Source organism: Rhodnius prolixus, unplaced genomic scaffold (assembly GCF_049639745.1).
Source record: "Rhodnius prolixus isolate KJV_2025 unplaced genomic scaffold, Rpr scaffold_14, whole genome shotgun sequence".
Classification (NCBI taxonomy): Eukaryota; Metazoa; Arthropoda; class Insecta; order Hemiptera; family Reduviidae; genus Rhodnius; species Rhodnius prolixus.
Genome location: NW_027411594.1, coordinates 10,981,379 through 11,004,803, shown reverse-complemented (window position 1 = coordinate 11,004,803; position 23,425 = coordinate 10,981,379). Strand labels below are relative to the sequence as shown.

Sequence of the window (23,425 nt, the reverse complement as noted above, 5' to 3'; positions counted from 1 at the left end):
TATTAGCCTACAGCGCCGCAGAGCTGAGTCTCAAAAAATGCCGAAAGAATACTTAACTAAATAATCTATCTCCTTAATTAAAACTTATAATATTAAAGACGCTCGTCATGTATAGGGTTTATAGAGTAGGCGACTTAGAAATCAAAAACCAAAACTCAAAATAACTTAAACAACGGATGCAAAGAAAACAACAGCGTAAACATTTATACAAATAATCGTTGATTCTATGCTTTATTGAGATTTTAGATCTATTAATACTCAAAGATACTGCTTCGAACACCCAACATTTAAATGGCTGATTTGCTATGTACAAGAGGCCAAAAAACAACGGAAACATAATTTAAGTAGTTAATTTTAATGGTTAATTAAACGAAACTGATTAAGCTGATTGTGTATTTTTGTCGTTTAATCATCCCTTATAAAAATCAACCCCTATACAACTTTAATGCCCTTCTGGACAGTTTTAATTCAGTAAGTGACATAGCCGATTGTCTTCTAATTTAGTATTTTGGATATTTTTGACCTTTTGATGATTTTGGCGAAAATGTGCCACATCGTTCCGTACAAGTGATTTAATCCATGAAAGCTTTTTTCTTGGTGTTTTTTTATTATTATTATTAATTAATTAATTTTTTTAATCGCACCAATCTTGTAATCTCCCGTCATGCTTTCCGAATTTTAGGAAAAAATGAAAAATATGTTGGTTTTTGTCCCTAAAACACGACTGATAGGGAGTAGAGATACATCACATTAGCTGAAAAATTCCGATTCAATTTCCATTACTGTTTCAGTGTATGTATTGCTAACTAAATACTTATTTTTGAGTACTAAGTGTCTTATAAAATTAGAATCCTAATTCAACTCAAATAATATTTTTATTTATTTAATAAAACTCACACAAAGCAGAAACCAGTCGTCCTCGAATCTTTTATGATCAATAAAAGCTCTATACCAGTGAAAATACCGACGAAACCAACTTTTTAAGAACAGAAACTAAACCCTTCAATTGGGACTCATATTTTTGAACTTAATTTGTAATATCTGTCATGATTTATGGCTTGTCTAAGATCCAGAGCTGGGTTAAAATAAGTTCTCACCTTTCGAAGCTACAGCCAAAAATTTATAACTAGTTTATTTCATTTGTTTATATTTCACATTCACTTTCAAAATGTACCAACAGTAAACTTCACTAATACCCTAATCCCAATACATGTTCTCAATTTAATTTTTACCCTAAATCTCGATAGCGTTCAACAAAACGAAGAAATGCCGGGAGTAGCTATTCCCAAAATTCCTCGTTACCGTCGTAATTCATTTAAGACTGTGTTCTTTTATGAAGGTAATCTATATTAAAGACTGTGAGAATAATGATATAAAAAGAAATAAACATTCCTAATTATTAATCACATAAACATCCTTATTAACCACCAAAATATTTAATACAATTTCAAATCATTGAAAAATTTAGACAATAAGTTATCATTTAATAATTTTTTTATAACCTTTTTTATTGAAAAACATATTAATAAAATAGAACTGCACTCAGAAAATAAATGGAATAAACCCGTTTCGATACTCGCCAATGCGATTTATTTTCTAAATGTAATATTTAATATTAAGGATTCACTTTAGCGAGGAATCGGTCAGAACAAAAAAACACTCCGTCTTTTTGCCAACGTTTCGGCAAATTTATTAACTACGTTTTCTGAAACTCAACCGACCCGCATAACCACTCCCTGAAGAAAGTAATAAATTTGACGAAACGTTGGCAAAAAGGCAAAAAGGTTTTTTTGTTCTGGGCCGATTCCTCGCTAAATTGAATCCTTAATAGAAATATTTAAGGCCACTAAAAACTAATGCAAATAAGCAATATTTACTGTACTGTAGGTTGAATTTAATTTGTTTCTATTATATTATACCAACTGTGTCTAAAAGTCACAGGCAAATACAAATATTCTATTCTGACCCAATCTAAAAAAACGTTACCAGCTAATGACTTAATTTGTTTTTGTTTTTAAAACTAGTCATTGTTTTTGTTTTTAATACTAGTCACATCTTTAATTTTATTTTCAAGCACATACCTATTTGCTTTAAAATTTATCAAAATGAGTATAAGTTGCTGGACTGTCGTTCAGAATGGTAACGCTAGAAAGCAGGAGCTTACAGTTTAACTCTTGGTCTCTTGCCACCTTTGGATAGAATTTAATCCTTTTAATCATATTTTTATGTCTGACATGAGAAACTAGTATATCTGCTAATTTATTACATTCGCCATTTCATCTCTTAGATACAGCATTATCCATGTTCCCTATTACGACCCAACTGTACATTTCATGTGCGATAGTTGTTCTCTTATTTTCTTATATTTACTAAGTTCTGTATTTGCTCATTGCCATTTTATTTTATTTTTATCAGAAGTTGACTTAATGATCCTACATTTAAATTTGTAAATAATGAGACACAATTACTTATAAAATGTATAAGTATATAGAAAGCAATAAAACTTAAACGAATGTCGAAAAAGAGGTTTTTTGGAAACATAATCCTGATATTTTTTAATAACTCATACATATGAGAATAATTCATGTCAGATTAAATATTTTGCTGTATTATGTAACAGTGTTTTTCATTCATATCAATCAATATATGTAAATATATAGTAAATTTTGAAACCTTCAAAGATAATAAACCATTAATTTTAAGTATTATTAATCAGTTTAGTTTTAAATGTTATGATTCTTGAAGGATATTCATTAAATAATAATAGTTTCAGTTTAAATTTATTTTATTAACTTTTTTTATTCGTTTACTCTTTTCATTTTTAATTCGTGTATTTATTTTGCAATACCTGCTTTGTTTCTGTAAATGCTTTGATCAACCTCTTACTATAGTTTGTAGCTGAGCAAGTGATGATACGATCGTACATTGTAAATAATATTATTTATGTATATGGCTAAAAACTAACTTTATTGAATTGTAAATTAACACAGATTATAAAATTAAATACTATTTCTAAGAAGAATCATACAATATGGTAAGGCAACGGTACAAGTTGCCGAAAAGGGGAGAGAAGTGAACAACATTTTCAATTCTTAATAATTTTGTGCCGCAATTACGAATAACTAATTACAGATCTCTTTAATTTTGAACCTTTAGGTTGGGTACACGTTGTTACGTGTCGCTCGGCATCCGGGTTGATAATATATGCCGAGAAGCAACAGACATAGTTACTACACCCTAGGATTTCCTACGAGATACTCCATGCAAATGCTTTATAGTCTCGACTTGGCAGTAATCTAGGCCTAGATTTCGAAGAAATGTTAGAACTTCGTTGTAAAATAGCTCTGTTAGGAGTGCAGTTAATGACGCAACATTAAAAGGGGAAAGAAGAAAGGGGGCCTGCAGCCAGTGAAAGAGCTTCAGGTTGGTGTGCATCGGTTTGTTTTATTAAAAAGTTGTTCGTTTAAAAAAGAGGAGCGGATGAGAGTAGCAACAATGTGTTACTGTATTGAAAAGGAGAAGGGGTAGAAGAAAAATAAGATAAGAGGTAGAACAGATCTTATTCTAAATGACCGCTAAACGTTTTGAAGATTTTATAGTAACTTTATAAATCTTATCTCCTTTAGAAGATCCCGAAAGTTTTTCCATTATTTTCGAATGACTTCTTCAAGTTCCTAGAGTAAAGGGGATTTCCTAAACCTAGGGGAAAGATCCCAACACGAGCTTTGAATGTAATGTTCGCCACTTTATTGTTTTCAATTTTTGTAAAACGTGAATAGTAAAGTATGAGTATTGGTTCCAGTGTACTAACCTAATTTTTTAGGTATTAATTTCGTGGATAGACTAGAATGTTTTGAGGGGCTGAGAAAAAAAACAGTGGCCTTGGATGGAAGTATGGTTCGACACAATACCGTTTAGCTACCGGCACAAGCGTGAGCTAGAAGGTGCGCAATGGTCTAGGCAAGCAGAAAATAATGGGATGGACTTGAATGTCGTAGGTTGGTAGGAAGTAACTTACCTCTCCATCCCAAAAGACGTAAGTGGCGTAAGTTGTTCCTCGGAACAAAAAGCCGTCAAGTCTTACATTAAACTTAGATGTGGATAGCTAGAACGATTTATTTTATTTTTCAACTCGTTATGAGAGGCCTGGTCTTTCCCAAAATAAATATTGCGTCGTTAATTTGGAAGATTTGTCTGTTTTTCTTAATTACGCTACATTTACGCCTGTATAGTCAGAAAAGTTCACCAGTCATTCGTTCCACACACATCTCCTTCATTCAGCACTCAAGGTAACATTTTCCAAAATAGAAATAAATTTATACTTACTTATTTAAGCACAACAAAAATTAGAAATTCTATATATTTTTTACTGTTGTTTTTATTATTTGTGTTTTATTATTTTCATCAGTGGTGGGTATGCTATTAAATAATTTGGATTTCTGGGGTAAAAATCCGTGGATGTAGGGTGAGAACAAGTCCGGATGTAGATGCTCAGGTGGGGCGGATGCGGTGAGGAGGCTCACGGCAAGTCCAACCGCCACGGCGACGCTGCATCCCACCAAACTATAGTAAAAGATAGATAATCGGTAGAGCGGGAACACGTAGCCTTCTGCTGGCTCGCTACAACAGAAACATCAATCAAAATTCTCATTTTGTGGACAAAGCAGAGGGAGACATACCAACATCAAAGCAGCTCTCTCTCACCAAGTTAAGTGAGTAAAGAATAACCAGTCATTCAGTCCACAAGAGAGAGAAGTTTGTTTTTCTCACTAATGTAACGCCCTAATGTAAGGTGATGTAACGCGAATAGTCATTGGACTTCTAGACATCATAACATTATTTCACTATCCATTTACTACAGCAGGATTAGAGTAATTGATCATCATTTTCATTATTAAGAATAATTAGGAAACCTTCTAAACTAATGAACTAATGCTGTGGTAAAATCTGAATTTTGAATTGTGGTACTCATTAGCACAATTCTGGTTGGAAGACTACCCAACCTGCGAGGCCCCAATCGGATTTCTAAGAGATTTTTTTTTTTCTTTGCCTGCCTATAGTCATATAAATTTCCATTCATAATTTTGCTATTGCTGGTGCTTTCTATATCTGTAAGTAATATTTAACACGGAAATCCTTCTTAAGATAGTTCTGAGGAGAGGTGAGGTTGAAGAAGCTGTTAAAAGCCTCAGTTTAATCAGCAACATTAAGGTCATTATAATCTCCAAGATCCAGTAGTATTTTCGAATTTTCACAACCAACTGGTTATACAACCAACTGGTGCCTATCCAATAAAAATCCAAAGCATTTTCCTACTATCTTCACCAATATAACAACACTTCTGTTTTTTGGGACGTCACTTTTTACTTTTACTACGCCATTACCCCGAACTCAACTAAACAAATTATTATTGTTTTTAATAATTTAAAAAAAATCAGCACATTTTAAGCAGGGATAGACGAATAATTTCACACAATATTCCCAATCCTTAAAGTTTGTGGTTACGTGAGAAGATATTTGTTCGGAGTTGAAAGTATTAAGCAACCTCTTACTCACTACTAAATAGTAAAGATGTAAGGTCACCTGGCTGGCATGAATCCTATCTTTGCTGTGACATTAGCCGGACAATCAAGCACGCTGATCTCCTTGGCGGGGTACTTGATCAGACCTTTCATGGACGAAATTCTAAATCCAATCAGGCACCACGTGGTCGTCACCAAACTACACAGCCCTCCCGCCATTGCTCCCTGTACAATAAACACTTGCTTATTATTTCAGTTAAGCTTTACAGCTTATATGTTCAAGAAATACTTTACTTTGGCATTTGCACAAGGGAAAAAGAGCCCAAGGATGAAAATTCCTAAAACTGCTCCACTTGTCATACCCCCAGCGCTGGCAGACAACTGAAATAAGTTCAAAACAATTAATAGAAGAAATAAATATGTCATCAAGTTTGTCATTAGTTTAGATTTTAGAATTTTAAACTTTGACTGCCTAAAGCTCACAAATAATATCGAGTCTGGTGGTTAGACTTGATAGAGAGAAACATGATGGTTCTCGTAAAGTCCGCAATAGAATGCGAAAGTTAGCTTTTCCTTTGGTGCTTCCAAAGCAACGTTCTTTCCTGTATTTGTTGAAGCTTTTGACAGCTAGTAAGAGAAGTGTGATCTCAGAAATGCTGAACACCAATTTTCAAAATGTTAGCCTGATAAAATCGCGACGAATATATCTCAAATAGTACTATATTTAATCTAGATGGGGTGCCAAAATAATGCATCTCAATGAGAGGGAGTACCAACCTCTAGGATAGCGCCCAGCTTCTCTATCACCAGGACAAACAACAGGCAGATGATCCCCAGAATTACCACGAGCATCTTGATATACCTACTAGCTCTGGCTTCTGAAACTTTGGTTCTGAAACAAGGCTGCACGAAGTCTTCATAAATTGCGCCAGCCACTGTGTTCAAGCCGGTAGACATGGTGCTGCAATCACACCAACACTCTAAATATTTCTATTATGAACAAATTATGCAGACCATAAAAACAAAATATTCGAGCTGAGTTGTTCGTGTAGGAACATATTAGTTTTATAGGGCTAAGTGAATTGATTTGAATTTGGACATTTTCAAATTACAATTATTATTTTACAATTGAAGGGCATTCAACAGATTCAAGAAACTGAGTTTCTGTAACTCAACTAGAGTGCATAGCCACGCCCTGAAGAAGACAATATATTTGTCGAAACGTTGGCAAAAAGAAGAGTTGTTTTTTATTTGACCGATTCCTCGCCAATCTTGAAGCCTTAGTTTAATAATTTACGGACACGAAGCCTATATATTGGTATTTCATACGTTGAGTATTATCCTTTTTAAAGTATGCCAATATATTCTATTATACTAATCTTCGTAGTAATTTTTGGGTGTTGACTCATCACTCACACACGTACACTTTTCTAAAAAATACATTTTTTGACTTGCGGATCTAAATATATAAATATATATATTTCGGTGGTCCTCGATCGAAAAGTCGGCATTAATACTTCCTGATAGGCAGTACGCGGAAGTATTAACAAGAATAAGTGATAGCGTACTGTTTGAAAAATAGCTTAATGTCTGACTATTGGAACTAAGTGCTATTACAGTTCAATAAGAAAGAATCAAAGCTATCAATTATTCATAAGTTGTTACAATCTTAGTGTAAGTATCAAGTAAGTAGAATGGTTGAGAAAAATAATTTTATGTAGATTTGATAAAAAAAATGGAAATTATGTTAAACGGTACTAGAAAAAATGAACTTTCGGCAGGTCACCTAAGGGAAGTCAGCAGTTCTGAAGGATCTCCGACCATGATGACTCATGCGACCAGTTGGATTGTAAGGGTTGCTGAAGAAGGGAGTGACTCTAAGTGTGGATTGGCACAAAAAATATTCTGCTTGGGCAAAATGTTGGTTGCAAGTCGCTATAGAGAGAGCTTTGTGAACGTAGCAAGGGGCGCTAACTACCTATCACATTATCTTTGATGGGAAGCCGGTCTATTTTGAGTGATAGTGGGCCCTAGCACTATTTAGAAAGTCCAGAAGATTAATTGTGGTAATTTAGGTCAGTTCCTTTAAATATTTAGATTTCATCCTAAGATGAGTCAACACTATTGAAAATGTAGTTAGGACCGTAGCGCGAAGGATAGAATCACTGATTTCAACGGTCGTAGAATGCATCTTGGTTGTATCCCTGACCGGTTTCGGACTTTCAGTTTTTCATTATTTCCACCATTCCAGGTAGATAAGTCTGTTTGGTTCAGAGTATTTGACTTCAACTCGTCAATGTTCTTGGTCTCACACTGCACTATAAAAGTCTGTTACCCATCCGCGACACAAAAAAATAAAATAAAATTGCGTGCTAGACGGATTAAATAAGCGATAAGGACGTTCGACACTTTTAATCTCTCCACTTCATTTCTTCATGGGGTTGAGTGTAGAAGAGTGTTTGGTATGGCATTTGTATGAAAATAAAAAGAGTAATGTAAATAAATTCTGAACTCACCTGAGTGCTGCAGAAACAACTCCTGCGAGAAATAGGGCAGGTAATCCCTTAATTTGTCCAGCGACGTCCAGTACAAAATAAGGAACAATCTGATCTGGTCTTGATATCACCTTTGAACCAAATAATTTAAAACTTATAACAATGTCTTATTTCTGAAGGAATTTTTGGGGTGAATTGGTTAAGAGAAAATTGAAAAGAATTGGCCATCAAAACTTTCAAACTTTGAGGAACTTTCTCTTGGATATCCAAAATGGATTGTATACTGAGAGTGTTCCATCCAGTGACAGCATCATTAATTTTTAGCAATAGAGTCAAATGATCCATAGAGTCAAATGATATTTAGGAACCTATTCTTTATTTTTTAAGTGTGAAAACAAATCACTTACCTGGCCTAACTTTGCATTAAAAATACCATTTTTTCACACAATATATCATTTGATGAGGGGCACTAATGACCTCTTTAGTCGATACGCCAAAAAAAAAAAAATCATTAAAATATAAAATCGTATAACAAAAATAACGTTTTAGAACTACTGACATCAGTAGTTCAATTTTTTTGACAAGAGATGATTGCAGGGGTCTCTAATTTCCAACTTTGGTCAAAATTTTTAATAAAATTATAGTGGAAAACATGACTTTAAACCGAAACTAAATAAAAAAATTTATTTTTTCAAATTGAAATCTTCCGTGCTAGAAACATGTATGTATGTCGAAAACAAAACTAACCTAACGACTTGCGCACTACAGTTTACACTATTAACTACGGCGAAACTACAATGGATCGAAAAAAATGAAATATTCCTAGATTTTTACAAAATTTTATTTATTTATTTATTTACCTAACTACTACCCTATTGCGACACAGATTACAGCAATTTTGTACGGCTCCCGACTTAGGCAGTCTACAGTTGCAACACTGCAGGGCATGGCGCACGAATCAAAACTGAAGTAGAGTAATTCATTTATTTTTAATGACCGGTTCCCTAAGGTTTCATAATTTTAAAAAACGGTTCGCAAGAACCGTTGTGAACGGGTACGATGCCATCACTAGTTCCATCGTATCGTCGTATGAGCTACTCAGGGACGGAAGCACTCGGAATGATGGACTCCAAAGTTACAAACCACTGAGTGTAGTTATTATCAGTTATTAAAGATGGATAATAACTTAAGTACTTAAATATCATACTTCACTAAAGTAAGCGAACATTTCTCACCAGGCCGCGGCGTTTTGAGAGTCTACAGGCCGTGAAACCCACGAACCCAATTTGAAGAACCATTTGTAAACAAAATTAAGACTGAATACGATCTCTTTCGACTTGTTCCTCACATTGATCTCAAAACGACTAGAATCACATACCGCATCGCTCCGCAGCCATGGCAAGAGAAACCACATTCTCTAACATTTCTAAAATCTTACTGAAAACGGATGAACACTAATAACCTTCCTAACCGCAAGAATATCTTGGGTGTGTAATAATATTTACTTTCTTCTAATAAGAAGAGGGAAGCATGTCCATCACATTAAATTTCCTTGATGTCCTCAGAGCCACAAATAGTGGTTTTCAGAAAATTGTCTATTGGCATGTGAGCACTTAGTTTTTATTACGCGCGTGTGTGTGTGTGTGTGTGAACTCAAAATAGTGGGAACTTCGAAATTTATAATTCAGTAGGAACAGCCAGAGATTTCAGAAACTTTTTTAGGACTGTGATGTTAACGTCCGCAACCCCCTAAAAATCCTATTTTTAGCCGCAATGTAAGGAAAAGAAACTCGTGCAGTGGTCTAGGGCGCGAAAGACTTAGAATATTTAAATCTAAGAAGAGTTTAGTAATGTATGAAAACAGTGTGGAAAGAGTTTCACAAAAGTGACATAAGTTGTGAGACAAAATAAAATTATAACTAGAACTGTATTTTATGATGTATTTTACTGAAACCAAATGAAATTACTAAAGATGAGCTTCAGCAAAGCTTCTGCGTTGGATGCGCATCAGCTGCAAAGACACCTGCCATCACAAGTAAAGTGGAAATAAGTTCGAGGAGGATTTAAGAGGCGAATGACCTTAGCTGTCGATGCGCCAAAAAATAGGTAAAATCTTCTTGGTAAACATAATGCAGTTCATTGAGAAAGTGAACATTTATTTCTCTTTGCTAATCTGGACATATGATATCTGATCAAGAAATTTGTACAGCTTTTTAATCGAGCCTAAATAAGGTTGTCTTTCTCAAAAGTATTGAGGAATCACAGTGTAAGGACAAAACATGAAAGACGTCGGCATGAATACTTTTTGGACGAGTGTGGCCTACAAAGTGAACAATCGTAAGTTAACTACAAAGAAACTTGTCAGAGTGTACACCGATTAGGCGCCCGAGATGTGGCTTTCAGGATGCATCTTTCTAGAAACGTCAGAATAAAACTCTAATGTACAGGTCCTAAAAAAAAACATGACAGAAGACACCTCAAACTTAGTTGTAAACATTTTAAAAATATTATAAATGTAATAAGCATAATCCCTGAAAAAGCCCTAGACCTTAGTCGAAAGCTTGGTAATAAAAAAAAAATTATGACTGAAGTTGTCAATATATTTTTTTCCTTCGGGATTAATGAACGATTACATTCTTTGCAATGATTATTTTATGTTATTCCTATAAATTTAATGTGTAAGTTCTAATTTACTGATTTTTCAACTCCGGATTCCAAAATATATTTAATTATTTCTAACTGGATATAAAGTAAAGTAAAGTAATTGCCTATTTTTTCAGGCGGGCTTAACGTCCAACTACCAAATTAGGTGTCGTGGACGGAGGCGACTAGCAAACATACTTTACGGTAAATTTCTTTTATTAACCTTTAAATAAAATCCAAGGCCTAAAGACCGGGAATTGAACCCAGTACCACAATGCATATTAGCTTTGCAGGTCTCGCCTCTTAACCGCTCGGCTACCGTGGCGCCTAACTGGATATAGATTGTAAGTTTTTAGAGTTCTCAGAGTAGAATCTAAATAGAAAGTTTAAGAATTAAATGCATTACTTGCGGATGAGCAATTTTGAACATCAAGTTAGGGTCGAATACCCCTGGTAGGACCACGAAAAATTAAATTTTACTTTTCTTAGAACCTTCATACCCAGACCGACCATTTTCACACTCGAATCGCAGTTTTGGTCTCAGGAGAATCCAAAAAGTAGATTTCCGGAGGAATCTCAGTTCAGAACATTTTTCATGGTCACAATACCTTATCAGGGATTAAAAATGTATAAACTTCAATGAATATTTTTTAAGAACCTTCAAAGAGAAAGGATCGCAATTCTTGTAAGCAGCGTAGATGACCAGGCCGATAACACCACTGGCTGTCAGGAACAGATTGCTGCCACACACCAGGAAGAAGATGGACCTAAAAACCAACACTAACAGCAAATAATCATGCTCACTACTATTTATTCTCACTTACTGGTGTAAGAAGCAATTTTAAGATGTAGTGAGGAAGGGATTAGTGCAATGGTTAGCTTACTGGATTCCTCAGCGGTCGTTCCGGTTTTGTTTTTTTATACATTTTTTTAATAGAAAGAACGAACACTTAATAGATTTTCTCTGACTAGAAGTTTTTAACAGATCACTGGCGCAGTGATAGACAGTGTTGTCAGCAATGTAAGAACACTTTCCGGAAAAAAGTGCACAAAAAGAGCTCTTGGCGCCAATGACTTCAATGTTGACACGACTTAATTTTAAATAGAAAAAAATCACATTAAATTAAAGTTTTTTCCGAAAATATATATTTCATAATCTTCAGTGGGAGGAACTTGCTGTTTTCGAGCGCATGTAAGCATAAAAGTCAGGGTCTCGGTACTTTGAATACTTATATTCTAAACTTTGACAAGTCAGCAATACTTCAGTAAGGGAAAGTAAAAAACTGGTCGCAGGTGACTTATGCAATATAACAAGAATCAATGTGGACTTCTGTTTAATTGTAGATAGTCTGCCGTAAGTAACATCATTCTGTTCTATATAAACTTACCAACGTGCCTGTGTAATGGACGGAAGTGAAATATATCTTTGTACAGCTGCAGGACTAATTCCTGAATTACTCGTCCAAAGAAAGAATAAGCCTAGAGTAGAGGCCCAGAAAGTCATGCGCGCAGAAGGATCAGCATCCATACTGAAAATGTGAAAAATCAGTAATAAAATGTAAAAAAGGACCCAAAATTGGACGAGCATCAATATGAAGTAACCATTACTCAAAAAACTGGAGTCTGCCTCCTTGAGATGCAGACTGCATTACTTCGCCAACTCCGCCAACTCGTATGGCTCCCAGAATAGCCACCGCAATCACGGACAAAATCATCAGTCCAGCTTGCAACGCGTCCGCCCACACCACAGCTTTCAAGCCTCCCTGCAATGAAAGCCTTTTTCACCAATTTTCCTTTCTTTGCTATTTCCTTTTACTTCAGGCAACTTACCAAGGTTGTGTAGAAGATGCAGATGGAGCAGAGAATGGTGGTCAGTGTGTGAACATGTATTCCTGAAACTGAACAATCCATCATGGACGCAACTTCTTCCATTTCATTATCTAATTTAATATTATCCCTATCGCTCGAAGCAGCAAGGGTAGCGATTGTATCAGCTTTAGGAAATAAGTTTAAGATAAGAATATGAGGTAATAACTTTACGTTATTATTTAAAGTTGTCTAAGTGAAAACAAAAAAATTATTGAATGTCCATGTGTTTTGTGAATGTAAGGGGCAGCGTAAACAGGATACAACAGAAAGAAAAATAACGGAAATCTGAGTATATCACTTTAAAAAAATATCTCTCGAGTAGTTTAGGGGAAGAGGAGAGCTTTTATTTACGTTGCTCCAAGATGTCAAGGTTTTTAAAACTTTTTTGTTCTGTTGTTTAAACAGAAACTACCCTGAAGTTGTGAGCGTAAGGTCGATCTATACCTACTAGATGCTGATCCCATCAAAAGACCATTTAGTCTACACATGTTCATTTTTAATTTCCGGCACATTAACATTCTGGTCGCTGGTGACCAGTGCCCCTCCAGTGCACTGCCTGCGTCTGATAAGAGCTGTATGTTTCGGTTAAATTGTCCGTCATCGAGCCGATAGTCCCAAAGGCTTCTAAGAGCAGAAAATCCAGCCAGTACCTATCACCAAGTTATCTTAGCAATTGCTCAGTTGCCATCTCTACATAATTAAGAGCATTACATAAACAAGCGTAAGTGGCACTTTTACTTTTATTAAAAAGGCTCCTTTTGATATTCATTTAGGTAGTTATTAAAACACCTTTTCACAAATACGTCCTCCATTTTCAAGTACCTAATTGTACCACACGATCGAATAATTAAAATTATTTATACCTAACTTCACCTAATGCAGGAAGAATCATAATCAGAGTTAGCGTTGGTAAGTTCAATGCACTCTAAGAACTTAAGGGCCCTAGTATGTTTCTTTAAAGTTTAGTTTGATTCTATGATGTAAATAGTTACCCTATTTCGATAAATATATTTAAAAATCAAGTTCTAGCCATCGATGTCGCAAAAATTCAAAGGATAAGTTTTGTTATCTATGTGAACAATTAAATTGATAGACACTGGCCACATCTATACTCGAAAATGTTAAAATTCTTTTTTATATTTCAAGTGTCAAGTTGGTGATCAAGATAAAAGTAGATAACAGATAAAAGCCCCTCATGTTTACTATGTGAATTGTCATATAAATTTAGAGCAGCGGATGCAGTGCAAAAAAATTCTATGCCGCTCGCTGCCCCTCTTGCGAGGAGCGTACCTTCTGACCATGTAATTGCTACCTCTGTGTTACTAAAATAGAAGACGAATTTAAAAAAGCAAAAGCCTAGATTTGCATGACCTGGGTTTGTCAAAACAAAGATTAGAACTTCTTAGTTCCAGACATGAATAGTAAAAACTGTTAGATAAAAAGTAAACGTTCACTGGAAACCGAATATATCATTTTCAAGCTTTTATAAAATGGATGGCTATGGATGGCCTGTTGTGATATTGATGGTCTAATGAATGGGCTTAATATGGATCGTAAACTTATCGAGGGACATATTTTTATGGATTCGTCTACATACGGCTTAAAGCAGTCATACTTAACTCCTTAACAAAAACTTTAAGGTTTTAAAAAGTTAAATATAAGGGTTGATTAAAGGCCAAAAGGTAATTTTACTGCAGTAACTTTTCATTAATAATTTTTAGAATTTATAAGATGTCTCACCCTTATGCTTTTGCTAGTTCACTCATTTTTATTTCTATTTTTTTGCTATAATAATGATAAAATGTACATTACATCTTCATAAATCTACATAAAATTCCGAATCGAATGACACCTCGCTCATGAAAATCGGTTCACGTGTTTAGGCGCTACGTTGTTTACAAAAAAGGTAACAAGAACAAGAAGAACAACAACAAGAACATTTTTTGAAAAAGCCGTTTTTGCTCATTTTCGGCAACTTTTTTCTCGAAACCTATTAAATCTGGGTCGTTACAAAACAAATACAGTGATAAAGGAGGGTTTGCCCTATAATTTAAAGAAAATTTGGGAATTTTATCTTTTATAGAAAAAGAGAAAAAATTTGTCAAAGTTGGGTGTTTTTCAACGTTACGCTTTTTCGTGCAGTTTTTGACGATCAACCCTTATACAACTGTCCTACCGGACAGTTTTAATAAATAGGCACTTTATTTTAACTCAATTCCAAATTATTCCTCTGATTTGTCTTTATAATGCCCTTTATTATGAGTTCATGTGTGTTTAAGTATACATGCACGTTAAAGTAGAAAAAGACAAAGTTAGAGTTGATAACTTGAAATTTGATCACGGAGTTAAAAGGAACTTTTAATCTTCAATTCGTCTCACAGAAGTATTCGAGAGCACAAATTACACACAGTTAGTAACAAATAAATTATTCAACAATAATTATTTATTCTCAATTGAGATATACGATTGTAGTCCCTTTAATTTTACTTGTAAAAAAATAATTTATTAATTAGCTGACCTAAAAGTATGCATATCTTTATCCACTTTATATTCGATTGACTTCTTCATAAAATAACAATTACTTTAATCGAAGAATGAACTTAAACCGACGATGTTTATTTAAAACATAAATAAACAAAATCATTGATGATTAATGGTTGGAGTAAGCATTTTTTTAAAATGTTTTGAAATCTTTAGCCTCGTAATTAATTTTATTTTTTATAACGTTTTTCTTTTTAATCTGTGATTAGTAGTTTGATTATTGTAAATAAATAGATATACAGTCAATCTAAGCTAAATGGTGTGCTACTTGAACAAATCTTTTGTACTCGTACATGAAAAAAGTCAGCAGTAGCGTCTGCATCTAATAAATTCTGAAAACTGTTTTGTAAGTGTTGTGAAGGGATTCCTGGATAATAAGAAAGATAATAACTATAAAACCCTTAAAGATGAACTTTTAAACGCCTGTGAGCTACTAGGATGTCGCTAGAGCTTAAAATACATGAAAAATACAAAAAACTGCGTTCACGTTTGGATTTTTCCGCAAAATTTAGGTGAAGCAAATGATGAACAAGGATAGAGAGACTTCAACAGAACATCAGGACATTAGAAATTCGAAGCCAGAGACATTTTTTGGCCATTGTAATAAATGTCATTCCAACGAAAAGAGGCACACATCTGAGGTCGTTGGTGCCTCCGTGTATTGTCGGCTGCTAGTTTCAACACTCATCCGCATCTGCTCCTATGAAGAGAAAATTTACGTGTAGCACGTATAGCAACCTCTAACTCCTACAAGAAGAATGAATTTTTCCGCAAAAATGCTTGTCTCTTCCGAAGATCAATGTTTTAAACTGTAGTTTCTCCATTCCAATCATTTTCTAATGTGGAGGATGCAACATATCTACACTTCTTTACATTTATTAAATCATCCAATTATCTCTAAACTTTTTCTTTCTAATTTTATCAGAGCATCTAATTTGCTGAATATGTACCTTGATTTATTGCCATCGCTGGTCCGTAAATAACAACAGGTATATAGGTCATCTGCGAACAGTTGAAACAGTTTTAACTGGATCAATAAATAAGAAAGCAATAAGAAGATGAGAAAACTTATCTGAAGTACCTGCGTCAGGACGTACAGCACGGAGGCCAGAGTGCGGATATTCTTGCTGAACCGTAGCTCGAAATACTGAAGACAGCAAGTTACACGCCAATTAACATTATTTGATATAACATTATATGATGTGAGACTATGAAACCATAACAGTTTTTACATTACTGGCGTACAGATTCACTAGCTTTTCTAGCGGATATTAAGAACCTGTTATTTGTTACAAACTGATTCAATTGTTACAAAACTTACAAACTAAATTTCGGAAGTTAGGTCTGAGATCTCATGTCCCAAAAAGCCTACAGGAAGTGTTATTAAACAATAAGCACAAAACCTATTTTAATCACTTCTTCAACTTCCTTTATGTAATTCCTAGTAATTTTAAAGAAAAGATGGATTCGTTTCCGAAAAAACGCCAAACTTGTTAGTACAGTCGCACTGCTCTGGCCGAAATCTTAGTTCCTGAAATTGAAGAAAAAATCTAAACAGCTTATCAGTACCAGCTAAATATGTTCACCCCACTCATTGATGCGGGCCACACTTTTTCGTTCTTAGCTGAAAACTAACTGTGGCTAGATTAAGTTCATTGATCAGAGCATAACTGTTCTTTAGTTTTTACTGCAAGTAAATATCGTTCTAGACCTGTGAAAGTTACACAACTTGGCAGAATGGTAGTTGTAAGATCACTTTTTCCCCCTGCTAGTCAAGTCTGATGCTTCATCATTCTGCAACATAACCCTCCCCACAAAGTACATATCATTGGTTTCATTACCTCGTATAATGATATTAGTTGCAGTTTGTAAAAAACTGGCAGAATGACGAAGCCGGAAAACATTCCAAGCGCTATATTCGCAAAGTTCGCCATGAGATACTGGGAACCATATGTGTAAATTTCCCAAGGAACTCCAAGCAGAGTGTTGGAAGAGGTGAAGCTGAAACAGATGACATCTTACTTCTAGCAAGAAACGAAAATATGAACGAAGATTATTGTACATTGTTTTTCCTTCTGATAAACCAGGAAGTCAAGAGACAAAGAGCTGTAAATCAAACAACATTTTAGACAGAATAAAGACTATTTTGAATATTTTGGACTGGAAATAGTTTTTTTTAAAAAAAAAGTACCATGAGCAATAATACGAAAAGGGTTACAATTCAAGGTCTCCTCGCCTGTAATGTAAGTAAATGAATAGATACCGCTATTTTCTGTACTATATTCTCCAACTATCCGTTTGAAACATGCAGAAAGAATGGCATACAAAATTTAAACTAAGCGTTTTCAGATTAAAAAAATAAAAATAAAAAATATATATGCTGAAACAGTAGAAAGTTCATTATTTTACTGACTTCCAATAAGATAAAAAAATTCATTCATTATTATTAGCTCAATATGTTAGAAAGTATATTTATTTACTCTTATGTATTTATAATATTTTTTCCTCAGCTATTTATTATAAAGGTAGTTTGTCCAAATATTATGTTACCCAAGGTAGTAATTAGTTTGTCCAAATATTATGTTACCCAATGAAAACCTTGTTCCTCCGTTCTTTCATAAGAATGTTTTTTATGATTGCCGCTGAAATCACATAATTCAAGTGTCGCATTTTCGTTCAGGCATAAAGTCTTATTTTTAGAAATAGTTTAACAAGGATGATTTTTTAAATCCAAACTAAAACTGTGAACATTTTTTTTAACAATTAATGAAGCAAAATGTATAGGAATTACCTAGAGATGAGTGACATAGCTATGGGAAACACTGTCATCTGCTTGCCACCGAGCATGTAGCCAGAGACGGTGTTTTGACCTCCTTTGATGAAGCCGAAATAGACGCCTGTGAGTGCGGATAGACCCATCATGGCTGCGAACACTGTGTACTCGGCCCAGTCAAACTGGTACATGCCCACTTGGTTCATCGAACTTGCATTCATCTGCCACATTCACCGGAGCACTTAGCATACAAATATGTTTAAATCCACCTTTAAAATAAGTGCAGCTCGCACCACTGACAGGGCTGTTAAATTAGATTTTTTAGCCAGGGAACAATGCCAGCATTCTGCCTCTATACACGGTATTTATCACGAACTCTCCACTTAATCATGCCCATTCAGTTTACATTTATTCCATTGTATGAAGATAAACTGTTCAAATTTAGTAAGGTTCTAATAATATTGTGCACTGACAATCACTCAATATGGACTCTTTCTCGTAATATGATCCTCAAGTCTAATCCATATTCTATCTATAACATATTCTATTTCTTAATTTCTCTATATTTAATTTACGAAGAAGTGTACCTCACTACTCCCTAGAAAACTCCTTTGAAAATTTTTCCTAGAAATAGTTATTTTAAAAGCCTGAAAGAATTAATCATCAGAAATTTTTTATTTTTTACAAAAAGACGATATTCTCTAATTTTCTTTGAAATAAAGATAAAGTCATTGTAAGAACGATTTTCCTTAACAACGCATATCAATTAGATTTTAGAAAAACGTTCAAGAAATTGCCTTTACAGTTATTTTTTTGGTCAACAACGCAACATTTAGATGCGTGAACTGTTTTCCATGAAGAGGTGTCATACGACTTGCAATTTCATGTGTCATTTGAAGGTCTCGAGACTGAATAACTTATGGGAGAGGAGCTAGTCTCATATGTGAGGCTTTCTTTAAAATTACTAATATCAACTTCTCCCTACCCTAAAAACAGAAATATTGTAATCTAAAAGTAATTTTTCTTATCTCTCTTTAAAGAATGTATGTGCGACGATTGAAACAATTTTATGGGGAATTATGCGATTATGGGGAATGCCGTGTGAAGGAGTGTGTAGAATATACAGGGTGACCAAAGTTATACGCTCCACCCATTTTTTTTTTAAACGGCGAGAAATTTCAAAAACAATAAAAAACGCGTATTTAATCATTTTTAGTCTAGTTTATTTTCAGTGATTGACCCATTTTTTTAAACCCGTATCTCGAGATGCAGCATCCAACTTTGTTTTTTCAAATGGAACGTTATATTTTTTTGTGCATATTTTTATAGTATTTGAGCTCCTAAAAAAAAAAAAAAAAAAAAATCGGTTAGGTTTTTCAAAACTTATGGTAATTTAAACAAATTTCAGTTTATTGTCAAAATTACGTTATTTTTTTTAAAGAATCTGTTGAAACTGGCCACAATCAACGGATAGGCAAGCCAAAACTCTGGACTCCTACACTTTGTTTGTAGCAGCACTTATGGTGACGAAGTCAAGATCTAGGCAGGCTAGAGTTATTCTACGTATTAATAACTAATTATTAATAGTGATTAATCACGATGTCCATACGATCATAATGGTAAAAAATGAAATTAAATTTTTCTGAAGATTTCATTTAATGAAAATAATCAATCTTTGAGTCGTATAGAGTTTTATGAGAAAATAAAACATTGAAACGCTATTTGGACATGAATCGAACAATTTCGAAAAGGGATGAATGCTCAGTTTGCACAAGCCGATCTCCTACTGAGAAATTGCGCTTTTTTTTTTTGGAGTAAAACTATTTTCCCGCTCTTCGAGAATTGAGGAAGGCATCAGCACTACCTCTCGAATAACTTAGAAGAGCTACTTTGTCACCTTTAACAAGCCTAGGAAGAGAGGGCAGCAATCACCACATTTGAAAAAAGACCCGCTTGCACGAGAATAAGATATTAACCACAGTAAGTAACACTTTACAAAATATCTTCTTTCACCATTCAGATCATCTGTACGCTCGCTGATATAATGAAACATCTGGATGAACTCTACTTTTATTGAATTCCACGGCATTTGATTGAATGATTACGGGTATATAAGTTAATATCGCTTGACGTAATCAATGAACTTTTGATATCGGCTCCGATTTTGGATAATTCTAATCTATGAAGCTAGTTTAGCCAGCTCTAAAGATCTCCGCGTCTACAATTTAGTTTGAGTTGTAATATTTGTTTTACCAAGTTTAAATTTCTTCAGCCTTCTCAATAAGTATAGGAAGCAAGGTAAGGGGTCTAATTTCTTTCTCATTATCTCTAAGAACATTTTAAGGACAATATAGCAGAGAAATTTTACTTAGCCTCGTTCCTTAGTTATTCAGAAAAGTCTGCCATTGCCATCTGCTATTATCAAAAAGGAAGAAGTTAAGGTATTCTTGAAATAAAATATAATTTACAGTTGTCGGAATACTTATGGTATTATTTAATCGCAACTGTTATATAAATGTATAACCTAGATAGATAATATTTGCTCACCACCACATCTGCGCCACACGTAAACAGCCTATTACCTAACCTAGATGCACACAGATAGTTATTCAAATAGAATAAAGTGAGCCATTAATTATGACCGTTTAATCTTAGCGCAGCGTTCACACTCAGAACCCCAAGAAGGTGTGAAGCACTTAAATTTTTCTCTTACTTTTGTAATTAAAGAAAAAGAAACCTTCCTAGTGGGTATTTATAGCCTTGCACTCTCGCATTTTGAATACAACGTATCTTTATAAAGCTTTATTAGAAATCCCAACTTTGGAATACATTAATCACTTTTACAGTAATTAATCTCTCTCTTACTCCGATCGCGTGAAATTTCCAAAATTCAGTTTCCAACCGAAATATCTGTTTTGAGGCTCCTTAAATCTCGAAAAGTTGTTTTCAGAATAAGGTACCTGTTCGTGTACGTTAGTGCACTTCACTTCTTTTGCTTTTTCACACAGTATTAAGAGGTAGTATTGCATGCAAAGTATCAATTTAGTTTTCAAAGAAAATATCCTTATAGGGGTGGTCCCTTGAGATCGAAGAAGTGGTCGTTATTACAAAATTGTAATTTGTGAAACCAGTTGGTCTATGAGTAGAAGAGGTGCATGTTTTGTCTAACTGTTGAACGGAGTGCATAACTCAAGAATGAAAATCGTAGAATTCGAATTTTCTTGGTGGTTTTGCGACCAAGGAAGCATATTTTACTTAATAAAGTGATTTTAGTTTCTCCCCTTGAAAGTTTCCACGGATATTTTTAAATTGTACATCCAAAACTTTTATGTAACGTTTTCTCATTTTCAATATACAGAACCTTACTAAATGAAAATAGTTTATTACATGGGTTTAAAAAAAAATCTTATCAACTTAGAATGAGAATTCTCAGAAAATTTAGTGTATATGACATCACTGTCAGTTATCAGAAATAACTTTAGTAAAAGAGTGATTGCGTCTTTTGCGGAACTCTAAAACAGAGATGCAAAAGTAGAATGTAATATTTAATTGGGTCCCATCTTTGATATCTATAACACAATCAACACATACATAATTATAGAGATAACGGCTTAACTATTTAACATATAACACGAATGGAATTGAAAAGAGCATCCCAATACAAAATTATTTAATTATTCTTTGAGTTTAAAATGTTTATATTTTTTTGCACCCCACAAATGAAATGCTCCAATATTAAATAATAAATTTTTCAGGAATCTGGCCAGCTAAAAGAAATATTATATGTCAAAATTTTCGGGTATAATAAAAATTCTGCAAGTTGTTATTCGGGAGGGCATTTCAGCCACCGCTGAAGTACCCTATTGGAAACTTTACACCTCAAGAGTGCGGCTCCTGTCTCTAGATGTTACAAAACAGCTAGGAGTTTTAGGTGGGAAATGGAGTAAATACTGATGAAACCTTAACTTTCTTTAAGTGGTTGCAGTAGTTGAGGTTTTATTTTAGAACAACAAAGGACGCAACAACGCAATACATGGCAGATTTACTCACCTTAATGTGAAATTATCCAATGCTCTTAGAATAGTAACACCTCAAACGAAGGGTGGCAAAAGTGTGAGCGCAGAAAACTTACCGCTTGCCTTATACTAATTTACATCTATTTACTTTAACTATCTGAGAGGTAATTGTTCAGCTTGACGCCATGCTGTTTACTTTACGTTTCCATTCAGTAAACGCGGAAAATGCTAACTTATCTTTTTTTAGATTTGCCAGGCATTTCACATGTTGCATCATCTATATTTCTTTTTCGGCGCCTCCACAAGAGAAGTCGCAGCCACCAGTTTTTTTCCAAAATTGTCTTACAGTTCCCAAGAGATAATATAGCGATCAGCTAAATTTTTAAAATTAATTTTAAAGAAATATAAATTAAATGTTGTACGCCATTGAACTCATATTTCTTAAATAATTGTAAGCCATCGGCCGTTTTTGTGGGGAATAACAATTAGTTTTCATATTTGGTTTGGTTTTCCGATGTTTCGAAAAGCATTGCCTGACATCATGAAAGAATTACGAAATAGATACAAAATACTGAAAATGAAAATAAAAAATTTATGTATGCATAGTGTCTTCAAAGAATTAGTTAAATAAAAAAATAACTACCTTAATACTAATCTGTGAAAAGATCATATATGGTTGATCGTTATTAGCAGAAGAAAGTTTCGCAGAAAAAAAAGGAGTTAGGAATAACCTAGGATTATAGATCCTAAGTGACTTTTTTTATTTCAAAATGATTTTTTTTGTTTTATTATTGTATGAAAAATGGAAAAGAAATTGTTAACAAAATTCAGTCATATTTTAGTTCTCTCCTTCCTTTTAGTACTTTAAACTTTCAATTTAGAGACCATTTCCAAGGTGAAGAAAATACTTTTCAGAAAAGATTACATTTTACATAATTTTGATAATATATTATATAACTTATCTCCTCAACAAAAACAAATTAAAAAAGTTAAGTATAAGGGTTTATTGGTCGACAAAAGCTACATAAATCATCAAAGACCCAAAATTTCATTCATAATTCAGCTATTAATTTCAGGCATTTAAAAATTTCATTTAAGTTTCGTTTGAATGTGGGCGATACAGCAACCTAAAATTGTCGTATGTTTTATTTTACTGAATTTATAACCCTCACCATTTCATAAAATGAGCTATAAAAATATCTCACAATGTTCATATTTATGTGTAATTCTGCTCAAATATAGGTAACTTCTATCCCATTTCAGCGAAATTTCAGCTCTTAGATGGCGGGTGTGTCTAATCTTCTAATATGAACTTAAAAAAAAAAAAATAAATAATAAATGACAAGAATAAAAGGAGCAATAACTTACGATCTCTGGAGAGAAAGTAAATAGAAGCTGACCGCTGGATATTGAGAGATTACTGTCTTGTCCAGTGGCCACTAATTTAAGATAGGTTCTGTTTAGCTGGCCGTTGCTCTTAAACTGGCCATTACTCAATTGCATAGATCGGCAAGGTCGTCTACAACAAATTACCTAAACACAACCACGTCTTTGTTATTGACACTT

The 23,425-nt window shown here is 34.0% G+C and overlaps 1 protein-coding gene across 2 annotated transcripts; it reads right to left on the bottom strand.

Annotated features, from left to right (window-relative positions):
* Positions 1-1,098: 1,098 nt before the first annotated feature.
* On the bottom strand, positions 1,099-23,377 carry LOC141451891 (sodium-coupled monocarboxylate transporter 1-like). Of its 2 annotated transcripts, none has more exons than XM_074123671.1 (14): positions 23,228-23,377; positions 17,862-18,064; positions 16,912-17,071; positions 16,152-16,217; positions 16,021-16,072; positions 12,491-12,558; positions 12,269-12,423; positions 12,049-12,189; positions 11,319-11,427; positions 8,039-8,148; positions 6,300-6,483; positions 5,817-5,903; positions 5,584-5,747; positions 1,099-4,620 (listed from the first exon to the last, which is right to left on the bottom strand). In XM_074123671.1, exons 1-14 carry the CDS (start codon positions 23,360-23,362, stop codon positions 4,356-4,358), a joined length of 1,899 nt encoding a protein of 632 aa, XP_073979772.1. In that variant the 5' UTR covers positions 23,363-23,377; the 3' UTR covers positions 1,099-4,355. The 2 variants fall into 2 exon arrangements, with proteins under 2 accessions (XP_073979772.1, XP_073979773.1); XM_074123672.1 differs by lacking the exon at positions 23,228-23,377 and adding an exon at positions 21,894-22,052.
* Positions 23,378-23,425: the final 48 nt, after the last annotated feature.

What these genes read in the sequence shown, in the direction of transcription:
- LOC141451891 (XM_074123671.1), bottom strand. Translation starts at nt 23,362, where the DNA reads ATGCAATTGAGTAATGGCCAGTTTAAGAGCAACGGCCAGCTAAACAGA. An exon ending in AGCTGGGCGCTATCCTAGAG is followed by an intron (nt 5,904 to 6,299) that starts GTTGGTACTCCC and finishes AACTTATTTCAG; the next exon opens with TTGTCTGCCAGCGCTGGGGG. An exon ending in TCCCTTGTGCAAATGCCAAA is followed by an intron (nt 5,748 to 5,816) that starts GTAAAGTATTTC and finishes TTTATTGTACAG; the next exon opens with GGAGCAATGGCGGGAGGGCT.